Source organism: Sminthopsis crassicaudata, chromosome 1 (genome assembly GCF_048593235.1).
Source record: "Sminthopsis crassicaudata isolate SCR6 chromosome 1, ASM4859323v1, whole genome shotgun sequence".
In the NCBI taxonomy this organism is placed as follows: domain Eukaryota; kingdom Metazoa; phylum Chordata; class Mammalia; order Dasyuromorphia; family Dasyuridae; genus Sminthopsis; species Sminthopsis crassicaudata.
The window spans coordinates 117894970-117910053 of NC_133617.1; the positions used below are offsets into that span (position 1 = coordinate 117894970).

At 33.7% G+C, this 15084-nt stretch overlaps 1 protein-coding gene across 1 annotated transcript in view; it reads right to left on the reverse strand.

Moving 5' to 3' along the window:
* The window catches only part of MED30 (mediator complex subunit 30), a 34474-nt gene extending 24714 nt beyond the window's left edge, over positions 1 to 9760 (reverse strand). The window contains exons 1-2 of the mRNA XM_074266563.1: positions 9274 to 9760; positions 5142 to 5300 (exon numbers count right to left, since the gene is read on the reverse strand). Coding sequence (XP_074122664.1) covers positions 5142 to 5300; positions 9274 to 9447 — 333 coding nt within the window. The 5' untranslated portion in view covers positions 9448 to 9760. The remainder of the gene's footprint in view (positions 1 to 5141; positions 5301 to 9273) is intronic.
* Between the last annotated feature and the right edge of the window lie 5324 nt (positions 9761 to 15084).

Sequence of the window (15084 nt, forward strand, 5' to 3'; positions counted from 1 at the left end):
AATTTCATCTATTTTGGATGAAAAGACCAGAGCTAAAATTTGATCTCCAAAAACAGAAGTCAAGAGAAATGTAAAAAGGAAATAACTCTTGAGAACTGTATTTGTGTTTTGGGTATACTTATAGGGTGCAGGTTTAATTTGATTTTATTGTGAGCGTATAAAAAAGAAATTAAAGGTTGAAAAGGGATTGGTTGTACTGGAAGAAGAGGAAAATGGGAGGCAAAATGAGGCAAATTACATCTCATGAACAGGCAAAAAAGACCTATCATAACTCAGGGAAAGAAAGGAAGGGGATGAATGTTGTGTGCATCTTACTCTCATCAGATGTGGTTAGAAGAGAGAATATCAGAAATATTAGCTTCACAGGAAAACTTGTCTTACCCTAGGGAAGTAGGAGGAGAAAGGGGAAAGAAAAGGAGGAGAGACTAACAGAAGAGAAAAACAGTAGTAGGGGAAAGGTACAAGAAAAAGGGAGGGACTGTAAAAGGGGAGGGCTGTTTGAGGGAGGTAGTGGCCAGAAGCAAAATATTAGGGAGGAAGGAAAGGGAAAAACAATTTGGGCAAAATAAGATGGCAGGAAATAGAGAATCAGTCATTTTAACTATGAATGTGAATGGGATGAATTCTCCTGTAAAATGGAAGCAAACATCTGACTGGATTAAAAACCAGAATTCTATTATATGTTGTTTATAAGAAACACATTTAAAGAACAGTGATACAGAGTAAAGGTAAAAGGGTGGAGCAGATTATATTATACTTCAGCTGAAATGAAAAAAGCAGGGGTAGCAATTCTGATCTCAGATCAAGGAAAAGCAAAAATAGATCTAATTAAAAGAGATAAGGAAAGAAACTACATCCTACTAAAGGTACTATAGATAATGAAGTAATACCAATACTAAATATATAGACACCAAGTAGCATAGCATTCAAATTCCTAGAGAAGAAGTTAAGAGCTGCAAGAATAGACATTCAGCAAAACTATACTAATGGGGAATCTCAATCTTGTTCTCTCAGAACTAGTTAAATCAAATCACAAAATAAATAAGAAAGAAGTTGAGGAAGTCAACAGAATTTTAGAAAAGTTAGGTATGATAGAGCTTTGGAGAAAATTGAATGGAGACAGAAAGGAATATACATTTTTCTCAGCAGGACAGGGAACCTACACAAAAAATGTCCATGTATTAGGGCATTAAAAACATCAAAATGAAATGCAGAAAAGCAGAAATAGTAAATGCATCTTTTTCAGATCATGATGCAATAAGAATCACGTGTAATAAAGGGCCAGTAAAAAATACACCAAAAATTAATTGGAAATTAAATAATCTGAGCCTAAGGAATGAGTGAATGAAATAACAAAAATCGTAGACCCAATCAATAATTTCATCCAACAGAATGACAATAATGAGACAACATACTAAAATTTATGGGATGCAACCAAAGTAGTTATTAGGGAAAGTTTTATATCTCTAGATGTTTACTTGCATGAAATAGAGAAAGAGAAAATCTACGAATTGGGCACGCAACTAAAAAAAGCTAGGGAAAAAAAAAAAAAAAAAACTCTCAAGTAAATGCCAAATTTGAAATTCTGAAAATGAAAGGAGATATTAATAAACTTGAAAGTTAAAAAAAAAACCCTATTGAACTCAAACAAAACTAAGAGCTGTTTTTATGAAAAGAAACAACAACATCATCAAAATTCATCATTCATTCATTCATTCATTTATTTATTTAATGAAATAGCAGGTGTAGTGGATAAAGCACCAGCCCTGAAATCAGGAGGACCTGAGTTCAAAGCTGGCCTCAGACACTTAATACTTACTGGCTATGTGACCCTAGCCAAATCACTTAACCCCAACTGCCTCAGCAAAACAAAATACAAAAACAACAAAATGGATAAACCTTTAGTTAATTTGATTAGAAAAAGATAAGAAAAAAAATCAAATTGTTATTATCAAAAATGAAAAGAGTGAACTTTCCATTAATAAAGAGAAAATTAGAGCAATAATTAGGAGCTATTTTACCCAACTATATGCCAATATGATAATCTAAGTGAAATAGTTGAATATTTGCAAAAATATAGATTGTCTAGATTGACAGAGGAAATAAATTACTTAAATAGTCCCATTTCAGAAAAAGAAACTGAACAAACTATTAATCAACTCCCTAAGAAAAAATCTCCAGGGTCAGATGGACTTACAAGTGAATTCTACCAAATATTTAAAGAACAATTAATTCCAATATTATGGAAACTATTTGGAAAAATAGGGGGAAAAGGAATCCTACCAAATTATTTTTAATGACACAGGCATGGTGCTGCTACCTATACCAGGTAGGATGAAACAGAGAAAGAAAATTATAGACCAATTTTCCTAGTGAAAATTGATGCAAAAGTCTTAAAATTATTAGCAGAGATTGATAATATACCATGACCAAGTAAGATGTATACTAGGAATGCAGTACATGTTCAATATTAGAAAAACTAGCAGCATAACTGACTATCAATAACCAAACTAACAAAAATTATGATTACCTCAACAGATGATGAAAAAGCATTTGACAAAATCCAAAACTTATTCCTATTAAAACCACTAGAGTATAGGAATAAAAGGAGTTTTCCTTAAAATGATCAATAGCATCTATTTAAAACAATCAGCAAGTGTCAGATGTAATGGGGATAAATTAGAACCATTTCCAATAACATCATGGGTGAAACAAGGTTGCGCATTATCATATTACTATTCAATATTTTATTAGAAATTCTAGCTTTGGCAATAAGAGAAGAAAAAGAGATGAAAGGAATTAAGAGTAGGTAATGAGGAAACCAAATTATCACTCTTTGCAGATGATGATATGTTTAGAGAACTCTAGAAAATGAACTAAAAAACTACTAGAGAAAATTCACAACTTCAGCAAAGTTGTAGTATACAAAATAAATCCATATAAATCATCAGCATTTTTATAATATTACCAACAAAGTCCAGCAGTAAGAAATACAAAGAGAAATTCCATTTAAAATAACTGTAGATAATATAAAATATTTGGGCGTCTACCTGTCAGGGCAAAGTCAGGAAATATATTGAACACAATTCCACATGAATAAAGTCAGACCTAATCTCGTGGAAAAATATCAAAGTGCTCATGGGTAGACTGAGTTAAAATAATAAAAATGACAATACTACTAAATTAATCTACTTATTCAGTGTCGTACCAATCAAACTCCCAAGAATTTATTTTATAGAGCTAGAAAAATATAGCAAAAGTCATCTGGAAGAATAAAAGGTTAAGAATTTCAAGGGAATTAATGAAAAAAAATGCAACTTAAAGTGGCCTAGCTGTATCAGACTTAAAATTATATTATAAAGCAGGAGTCATCAAAATCACTTGGTAGTAGCTAAGAAATAAGTAGTCAATTAGTGGAATAGATTAGGTTTCCAGGATAAAATAGTCAATGACCATAATTACCTAGTGTTTGACGCACCCAAAGACCCCAGCTTTTGGGAAAAGAACTCACTATCTGACAAAAAGTGCTGGGAAAATTGGAATTAGTATGGCAGAAACTAGGTATTGACTAACATTGTATACCAAGATAAGGCTAAAATGGGTTAATGATTTAGACATAAAGGGTGCTGTTATAAGCAATTATCAGAACAAAGGATTGTTTACCTCTCAGATCTGTGGAGAAAGAAGGAATGTGTGGCCAAAGAAGAATTGGAATACATTATTGAATACAAAATAGATAATTTTGACTACATTAAGGTAAAAAGTGTCTGTACAAACAAAACCAATGCAGAAAAGAGTAGAAGGGAAGCAATAAACTGGGAAAAACAATTTACATTCAAGGGTTCTGATAAAGGCCTCATTTCTTAAAAAAAAAAAAAAAAAAAAAAAAAAAAAAGAGAGAATTGATTCAAATTTAAAGGAATTCAAGCCATTAAATGGTCAAAGGATATGAACAGATAATTTTCAAATAAAGAAATTGAAACTATTTCTATTCATATGAAAAGGTGCTCTAAATCACTATTGATCAGAGAAATGCAAATTAAGAGAACTCTGAGGTACTACTACACACCTCTCAGATTGGCTAAGATAATGACAAATATTGGAGGCAATGCAGGAAAACTGGGACACTAATACATAGTTGGTGGAGTTGTGAATGGATTAAACCATTCTGGAGAGCAAGTTAGAACTATGCCCAAAGGACAATCAAGTTTTGCATACCCTTTAACCCAGCAATGTTTCTACTGAGCTTATATCCCAAAGAGATCATAAAAGGAGGGAAAGGGACCCACATGGTTAAAAAATGTTTGTAGTGGCAAAAAACTGGAAACTGATTGGATGCCCATAGATTGGAGAATGACTGAATAAGTTATGGTATATGAATGCTATGGAATATTACTACTCTATAAGAAACGATTAGCAGGATAATTTCAGGGAGGCTTGAAGAAACTTATGTGAACTGATGCTAAGTGAAATGAGCAGAATCAGGAAATCATTGTACATGGCAACAAGATTATATGATGATCAATTCTGATAGACATAGCTCTTCTCAACAAGGAGATGATTCAGACCAGTTCCAGTGATTTTATGATGAAGAGAGCCATTTGCACCCAGAGAAAGGATTATGGGAACTGAGTATGGACCATAACATAGCATTTTCACTTTTTTGCTGTTGTTTGCTTTCATTTTGTTTTCTCTCATTTATTTTTCCTTTTTGATCTGGTATTTCTTGTGCAGCACAATTGTGGAAATATGTATAGAAGAATTGCACATATTTAGCATATATTGAATTACTTGCCATCAAGGGGGAAGGAGTGGGGGGAAGAGAGGGAAAAAATTTGGAACACAAGGTTTTGCAAGGGTCAATGTTGAAAATTTTTCATCCATATACTTTGAAAATAAAAAGCTTTAATTAAAAAAAAAAAAATATATATATATATATATATAACATATACACATATATGCCACAAATAGCAATCATGTTAAATATAGTATTAATCTTCTATAAAGATGAAAATTAGCACATTTCAATAGTTTAGACTATACTGAAATAACAGATACAGAGAAATAATTACTCCAATTAACACTTATATAAACATCTTTTTTTCTGATAACTGCCCCCATTCTATACCACTAAAACTTACCTCTATTGGGATAGGATCCAATCCTGCACAGTTTTCATTGCATTTATCATAAACTAATCTTAGTTTCCGGAAGAGGATGGAGAGTTGACGGAGATGATCGAGAAGTTTGGCTAACCTGTCCTGATATGTTCCAGTGTGATAAGTGACACCATTTGGTAACTGGTTAATTAGAAAAAAATAAAAATAACAGAATAAACACTTACTGCATTGAAATTCCAAATTTTTTTCTTCAAAAATGCCATTAAATAAAATAGAACCATTCTGACAATTATCATATAAGATAAAAGGACATGGAGAAATTACCATTTGCATCTATGAAGGGAGTAACCAACTTAAAGAAATGATAGCTCCATGAAAACTTAAATGTCAACTTGCTCTTATAAATAAAATAGGGAGATTTTTCACTAGCCATTTGACCTGACACAAAACTTTTGTTACAGCATATTTTTATTTCTGTAAATTAGCAATAGAAAACAACTCATTTATCTGGCATACATTCTTGTTCTTAATACATTTATTTAGTGTTGGAAGAATAGAAGAAAATTAATATGGTTGCTGCTCTCAAGGAACTTACAGCCTAGTAAGAGATATTGATATAAAATGTTGTTATAATGTCAACTCTAAAATCAATGAGCTTTAAATGGTAAACACTTGTCATGAAGTACAACTTTGCAGTAAAACTTCTGGGTAACACAACATTTTTTTTGGAAACTGGTCAAGCATATGCCTGATGCCACTGTTAGTTGGCATGGAAGCTTTGATTTTCTCTGTTTTTGACTTCAGCTATTTTTTTTGCCTACCTCAGGCAACCTAGTGGTCCCTCAATCCTGAGGGATTCATTGTATTGGTGCTGGCCTTACTGAAAACACTTACTTGGCTTTAACTCTCCTATAATTCAATGTGCAAACTCTAGTCCACCATCCTTGATCTCCCCAGTGAGGGGCCTCCTACTGTGATCATGCTATATGTGATCATTATAGTTTTAAAAAGTACTACTTTAATATTACAGTTTTCCATATACATGTAGCTGCTCTACCCAGTTAATTAAAATTGGAAATGCTGAAAAATTCTTGGCTCTATTTAAAAGTTAAATAATATGTAGCTAAAAATACCAATTCACAAATATCCAGACAAAACTAATGAGACAATTAGGATGCTCAAGGAAGACAATAAAATGTAGTTCTTACTTTAACATTTTGTTCAACTTTATTTTAGAAATATACCCAAGAAAGTCTGCTACTTAAAACTCCATATCAATTTTAAATACCCAAAAGCTGTATTATATATTCATCTTAAATACCACTTCTAGCAAAAGAAATAAAAGGAAAAATAAAACACAGATATGGACATTAAATGGAACTCTTACCATGAACAAAGGTAGGGTAGGGAAATATCTCAAGAGGAATGATGAAAAAAAGAAGAGGAATTAAAGAGAAAAGAACTTTCTTACCTCAAGATACTTTAGAAAATATAACCATCAAAGTTACTTGGTACTTGTTTCTCCTTAATTTTCAAAGACAACCAAGGACATCATGGAGGTGATGCCTTGACATGCAAGTCAACTTGATTTAGTTGAGGAAAGGCTGTTCAAGATCACTACCTCATTTTCTCCTCTAGAGCCATCTGGGTATAGTGGACAGATATAGATCAGGAAGATGGGAGACGGTCTTGGATGCAGTGGGAGACTTTGGCCTTTTTTTAAGCTAAAGTCTTTAATACTTAGTTTGACTGAGGCAACCACTTATTCAGTGATTAAGGCTGGGTAAGAAATTAGTTTGAAAAGACAAAAGTAGATATATGCAAAAGACTAGCTAGTCAAAAACTAAATAATTCAGTATTTAATAAATCTTATAACACAGAATCCTTGGAGAAAAACTAACTATGTGACAAGAAATTTATGTTTGGAAAAAAAAAAAAAAGAGCATCTTATCATCTCAAGTTGCAAATGGATATAAAAATGGATGGCAGTATCATTAGTAACTATGACCATGGGAATTATTAAATGTTGGAAGTGATCTTAAAAATAAAATGTAAATATATATATATAATTACATGAAATTGAAAGCATTTGCAGGTCTAAAACAAATATAACTAAGATAAAGGGAAAATTCTGATTAGAAAAAGTCTTAAATAAACATCTAATACTGTACATATATAGAGTATTCAACAATCAATCAAGTAGAAAATTTTTCACATTCCTACACATGCCAGATACTATGTTGACCAGAGGATATATGGAAATAAATAAATAAATAAATAAAACAATCCCTATTTTCAAGATGCTGACTGATATTCTATTGAGGGGGACACCATGTACATATATGTCTATAAAGAACATATATAAAATACAAGAAAATTTATGGTGAGAAAAAATATTAACACAAATATTTGTGACCAAGAACATGCTCAAATATAGAGGTTCTCAAAGACCCCCTTTAACTTTTATAATTTATTGAGAATCCACTCACCCAAGGAAGTTTTATGTATATCACACTAGAAATGTAAATATCTAAGTATTACTATGAAAATAGGTCTGACCTCATAGAGCTTCTAAAAAGGTCATAAGGACCCCCAGAGGTCTACAGACCACACTTTGAGAATGAGTAAGTGATCAAAAGACATGAAAAAATAAATTCATGGATCTGCAAACTACAACCACAAGAAGACTAATCCATTACTACCAGTAATGAAATTCAAATTTTGAAACAACCACTACCAAGAGGCTTCAGATCACATTTAGCAAAAAATAAAAATTACTTTGAAGGAAGAGAAGTTCACTCTCCTTCTGCTGGTGAAGCTGTTGATTAGTCTGATCAATCCTTAAAAGCAAACAAAGGAAAGAATGAATGTTAATTTTTTATTGTCTACATTTCTCAACATGTCTCCCTCTCTGGCTATTCTTTGCAGAGTAAATGAAAAACAAGACTCTTAAAGCAAAACTAAACACATGAAAAAGTCTGACACATATGGAATATTCCACAGTCTCCTTTGGGGCCAAACAACCATTCAGTTTTAACTTCTATTATTTTTCTTTACATTATTGTTCTAATTATAGTGTATGAGGAAGCTAGTTAGCTCAGTGGAGAGAGCACTCTCCAGAAGACCCATGTTCAAATCTAGTCTCAAGACTCTAGCTTTGCCTACCCCGGGAAAGTCAGTTAACCTTGATTTATCCTAATCCACTGGACAATGAAATGGCAAACCCATATGTTTGCTAAGAAAACCCCATATGGGATGATGGAAAGTTAAATATGATTGAAGAACAAGACAGTTCCAGTGTATACTGTTTTCTGGATGTGCTTACATTTTTATATATATTTTTTTTAAGATTACAATAATATTCCATTATATTCATCCCTCAATAAAAGATTATCTACTTTGTTTACAATTATTTGCTACCACCAAAAAAAAAAAAAAAATATATATATATATATATATATATATATATATATATATATATATAGGTATATTCTAAGGATACATGCTTAAGGATATGGATGTTTTAATCACTTTTACAGCACAATTCTGGATGACTTTTCATTGTGGTTGGACAAATTCGCTACTTTATCAAGAGCATATTAATGTGTCTCCTTTTCCATAGCTTCTCAAAAATGACCTATTCCTTTATTCTATTGTCTTTTCTAATATGCTGGGGCTAGAAGTAAAAGTGATTTTTAAAACCTGAACTTTACTTGGAACAGTGATAGGGAAAAATGTTTAGAAGAATTGCACACCTTTAACCTAGATCAGATTGCTCCGTCCCGGAAGAGGGAGAAAAATTTGCGACACAAGGGAAAAATACTATTAAGTAAAAAATAAATAAATAAATGAAGTTGTTGACTAGAACAAAGTTTCTTAAGTGTTGGGTTTCGACCCTTTATAGGGTTATATAACTGAATGTGGGAGTCGCGAACTTGTGATTTATTATCAATAAATGTTCCATTTGCATACAATTTTATATATCTACATACGGAAGTCTCCTAAATTTTTTTTGGAGAGAGTTTTAAAAATCCCGGACTAGAAGACCACCTGCATTGGTCAAAGCATCACACGCGAGAGCTCCGTAAGGCGTTCCGGTAGCCTTAAAGCGCCATGTAAACAGAACATCAGCGGGCCTCCCCGCCTCCCTCACCTGCATGTTCCGGAGCAGCTGGAAGATCTCCATGGTGCGATACACGATGTCCTGCACGGTTTCCTGGCCAATCCGGCAGAGGGACGCAGTGTTCACCTCGCGCGCGGCCTGGGCCTGGGGGCCCGTGAAGGCTCCAGGAGGCATCCCGGCCCCGGCTAAGGGCGGGGTGGACATGCTGACCCAGCGGAACCGGGGTGCGGAAGACCCCTTTTAAAGAGGAAGGACGGATAGCGGCGGGGCCCACGCCGGGCAGCGCCGCAGCGAGACACACTTTCTTAAACTGAGGCCCGCCAGGCGCCGGGGCGCGACCCAACCTCAGGGCCTACCTCCCCTAAACGAAGTCCATTAGAGGGCTTAAACAAAATTGCGGGGAGAAGCGCACGGGACTGGAGTTAACAGATGGCGGGAGAGTCAAAAGCAGCTTGGGAACAACTTCCAAACAACACCAGGGCTTCCGCTCTTCCGGGACGCTAACGTCCAAGTGACGTCATCACGTTGTAGTCAGCGTCGCACGTGGGTAAAGGGAAACTGACTCGTAGCGGAGCTAAGGACTCGGCTCCGGGGCTGGCTCTGATTGGAGCTTTGGGGACCAGTCCTTGGGAGGAGTAAATCGATGAGCATTTAGTAAGAGGAAACTGAAGACGGAAGTCAGATTTAACTTTTCAGTCCCATCACTTAATCCACCGCGCTACCCCCTTATACCTGTCTAAAAATCCTCTCAATCTTGAGCTTTTTGTTAGAAGGTGGGCAGGAGGTATCACGATCCGTCCTATCCTCGCCGTGAATAAATATTAAGTCTTTCGAAGTGTTTTTAAAGTTTGGAAAGTGCTTCGTTAATATGATTTCTCCTCAGTAACCCTGGGAAATAGACGCTATTATCATACACCCCTCCCCCCCACTTGACAGATGGGTTTCCCAAAAAGAAAAGGACCTTACTAGCCCAGCAATTTTCTCTAACACTTACGTGAATACCGAAGATTGTGCTTGTTTGAAAGCTATTATTTACTTTGTGCACATCCATAATCAGAGAATTTGAAATGGAAGAAGCTTAAAAGTCGATCTAGTCCAATCCCCTCATTTTACAGACAGTAACTTGCTTAATATTTACATAGTGATTCACAGTTTGAAAAGTGCTTTCCTCACAACAATCCTGTGAGGGTTATTAACTCCCATTTTACAGATGAGGAATAGTCAATTATATTTACAGGAAAATTGAAACCCAGAGAGGTGGCAACGAGTTAACTAAATATGGTATTGATCCGTTAACTCTCCGTGGAAGCCGTTTCACATCTTTCCTCAAGCTTGCTTCATCATCCCTTTCCCCTCTCTCTTAGCGGAAGAATTCACATCTTTCACTGGAAAATAAAAAATCTCTTTTCCATTACTTAGAATCCTTTTTCATCAAACTCCATACTCTATTTTGTTCTAGAATGAAATGGTCCTTTTCTTTCTCTACTTGTACTTTTATATCCCATTCCTCTTTCCATCTTTTGGAAGGCTTTATCCTTTAATAACCCTGTCTTTTCATTTTCAGTCTCCCATCTTTGATATCTTCTTATTGATTGGCTCCTTCCTTATTGCCTTCAAATATTACCAGTTCTCTGCCCTCCTTAAGAAAATATTCAATTGATCCTTCTGCTCCTTAAACTGTCACATCTTTCTTTCTCATTTCTATTTCTTTCCCTTAATTATCAGTCTCTTGTATTCTGCTTCCATCCTCACCAAATGACTGAAACTACTCTCTTCAAAGTTACCAAATGCTCTCTTAAAGCCTACATCACATGATCTTCTCAATTCTAGTTCTTCCCATTGGTCCTCAAATTTTTTAAATAGGGGCCAGTTCACTGTCCCTGTGGGAGGGCTGGACTACAGTAAAAACAAAAGCTCACACTCTGTCTCCCCCCCTCAGCCCATTTGCCATAATCTGGCTGGCAGCATCTGGCCTACAGGCAGTAGTTTGGGAACCCCAGCTAACCTTTCCAGTTTTTGACATCGTTGTCCCAACTTATGCTCCCTAATGCCACATAGCCAATTCTTCCTTCTGACTCTACCCGGTGCTGGATGTTTGCTTTCCTTTGGAACATCTCTCTAGTTGTCTATCTGGCTATGCATGAGTCCCATTTTCTAAATTATCCTCCATCTTCCCTCTTCTAACCTAACCATGAGTGTCTTCAAAATCTCTATCCTGTGCCTTCTTCTCTCTTCTTCCTCCTCCTCCTTTTTTTTCTCTTATCATCTCCCATTAATTATCATCTCTGAAGATATTCCCAAACATACAGGGCCAGTCTTTATCTCTCTTGTGATTTTCATTGTCACATAATGACCTAGGGTCTAGAGGGCTGCTTGGATATTTCCCAGCTCTCAAGTTCTGTAACACTACAATTAAAGCTTGGAATAAGACAAACCATCTCTTAACATTATCATTGCTATTTTTTTTTTTTAAAGGAAATTGACAGGGGAGAAAACTAAAAGTTAACCTTTAATTTGATGTTCATCTTTGTTTCCTTGTTCTTATGAAATTCAAGAAAATTTTGGTTACAAGAGAAAATTCAATAAGAGCATTCTATCCTTTGATTCTTTAAGTAGCAATCATTGAAGCTAATAAAAAGGTCTCTGCTGAATTTGTCTTTAAAAATTGAAGAGGATTAAGTTTTTCTTCTGTGAGATGGTTATAAATGAGAGAGAAAAAGCAAAGCTATTTGATTTATTATTTGTGTATACATATATAATTAATAGAGTATATGTAGAATATGTGTATGTGTATACACATGTGTGTATATGTATATATGTTTGTGTATATATTTGAAAACACATACATACATATCTATTATTGAACTTGGAAGAACAAGGGAAAATAGTTAACAGGACATTGAATCTCAAGGTAAGATAGGAGCATTTAGCTGTCCTCAATAAGAGCAAATCAACATATTTAAAAGAACTATATCTTATTGTACTGACATAATAATTGTAAAGTGCTTATCATATCTCAGCACATAACTCTTAATACACTAATGCTTGTTTCTTATCTTTCCTTCAAGTTCTGATAACATAAACAGAAACAATTCCAGTAAGAAAAAAAAAATGGGAAAGCTATTTAAAAGGTGAAATATGGCTTAATCTATGTGTGTGTGTGTGTGTGTGTGTGTGTGTGTGTGTGTGTGTGTGTGTGTGTGTGTGTGCCCTCGCCCGCCCATGTCTTTTGGGGCAAAAGAGAAAGAGGGAGGTGGTTCAGAATTAAAGGTATAGTGAGATGTCTTGTGTTTTCAAAATTACAACTCAGTTTCTTTAAACCAGGAAATTTGAAATCTATAATGTAAATAAAAAGATGGTATGGGCCTTTAGAAAGGAAAAAAATAAACTGTGATCACAAAAAGCCAGAATGGTTTATCTAGAACAAGTAATAACATCTAACTTTATTACTTTTTTTTTGACAGTTACCAGATAAAGCGAATTCTATGAGAAGAATATACAGTATCCTTAGATTGCAACAAGGCATTTCACAATGTAAAGTGATTTACAAATTTTATGTAGTAATGCTTTCTTTTTTTTCATTACTTAAAATTGTCACTCTTATTTTCCTAAGAAAATATATAAAAATAACTTTCTTCATATACATTGTATTTAAATAAAATAATTGTTAGTTTTATAATGAAAATATCTGGAGCATAATAAAATAATGCAACATATAACATATGCAATGATTGTGCAGACTGGATTTAATTTGGGATTTAGTTTCTCAAAATGTGGTGCAATTGATATAGTGCTAGTTGTAATTCTCTTTGTTTTTGTCTTTATAATAGTTACATCAGAAAATCATGTCCCACAAAACAAACTATATTAAAAATTAAATGAAAATTTGTTTCACTTTGCTTGAGGGAAGATGGAGGATAATTTAGAAAATGGACATACATAGCCAGATAGACAACTAGAGAGATGTTCCAAAGGAAACCAGAGAACTTCTTATCTGCCTACAAATAAAACAAGATTTTCAGGTTCAAACACTTAGCATTTGTGTTTAGATGATCTAAAATGATTAATGTCGTTTGACCATACAAAACATTTTTAGAAATATCTAGATACCTTAAATAAAAACAAGATTGCTTCTGTAAATCAGCCAAGTGATTAATAATTAGTAATTTTTTTCTACTTTATTTTCAGGGAAAATATTTTCTAAATTGGGAAAGTCAATTATTTTCTGAAATCTAACTTTTGCATCTGTGGTCACTTTACATTTTTTTATCCAACTATGAATCTAAAGAACTTATCCTGATCTATGCAGAGGATAGTGCTCATTTTAAAAAAAAAATCACCATATACAGACGTTTTAGGAGGAAATTTTTGTTTTAAAATGTATTTGCATCATTGTTATTGTCAACAAAATGATTTCTCTTTTAACTCAAATGTTCTTTGAACTACTTTGACATGACAAAGTCAGTATATTCCCTCTAATATAAAAATAGCCTATATTCTATCCTCCTGTCATTGTTATAATGTACAAGGAGTTTTCTTTTTAATACACTGATTAAAACAAGAAAAAGTTTATTACTGTTGTAAGAACTTGAATTATATGTATTTTAAACAGATGATTGCCTGAGTCATGCAGTGATTCCAGATTAAATGAAGACTACATTTTAAAGCACTACTATAGACTTGTATTTCTTCCTGACATTGATTGAGTTCTGTCAGTGCAAGTTTAATCTATTATGTCATTTTGATTTTTTAAAAAATCTGTCAATCTTGTAGAAAATTTATCTTTGCATGTCATTGTCAACAATAGATTTGCCAAGTAACAGATCTCTAAACATTGATTTCAGCAACATGTCATACATATATAATCAGATGAGAAATTTTACCCACCTGTGTCTTTCATCCTTTTGCTACACAAAATAAGATTTTTGTTTCTCAATTGATCAATATCATTTTTAGACATATAAGCCATTCTCCTTTCTATTCTATTGTTTGCAAAAAGAATCACTTGAAGTTACTTTGTAAATGATTAGTCGAGCATTTTTTCAATAAGGTCACAGAGGCTGTAGTTGGCACTGACATTTCTTTGATCTAATGAAGCTTTTACACTTAACAATTCTGCAACCAATGACTCAAGTCATCCTTTTGATGGCACAGATATGCTTCCTGAAAAAGTTTGTTTTTGCTTGTTAAAAGCATTTGATTTTCTCTGGAAAAGTTCTCTTGTCTTGCCAACATCTTCTGAATATCCACTTTCAAGATTCCATTTTAATGTATTATGTTTCATGCTATCCACAGATAGTAGCACAGCTGAATTACTCCCCACTAAAGGAGCACTAATTCAAATTGGACTTATTTGATTTCACAAGATTTTTCTGAAAAAGAAAAGAAAAACAGATAAACTTTTCTCACACATTTTACTTCCACATTTAACACCAAATACTTCTCCAAATAAGTAATTTATAAGAATTTATCATTCCTGTTAAGAGAAAAGAAAAAAATATATAGATACATAAATATATCCAAATGAGAATTATTAAAGGATATCCTTTATATAGAGATGAATTTAGGTGGGAAAATGAATAGACACTGCAAATCTCCAAATTATTGTCAAGGAAAATTTCTATGGCTATGTGGAGGAAGTGAATAGTAAGATGGAATAGTGGTATCAATATTACCAAAGTTGGTTTTCCAATTATCTCCTTTTCTTCATATAAGTCCTATCTCTGGCTGTGATAGTCAATTTTCATCATTTATTAGAGGTTCTAGGGCAATGATTGGTGAGGGAATAAGATATTATTTGTTATGTCTTTCTCAGAAATCTACACTACACCTTTGTAATTC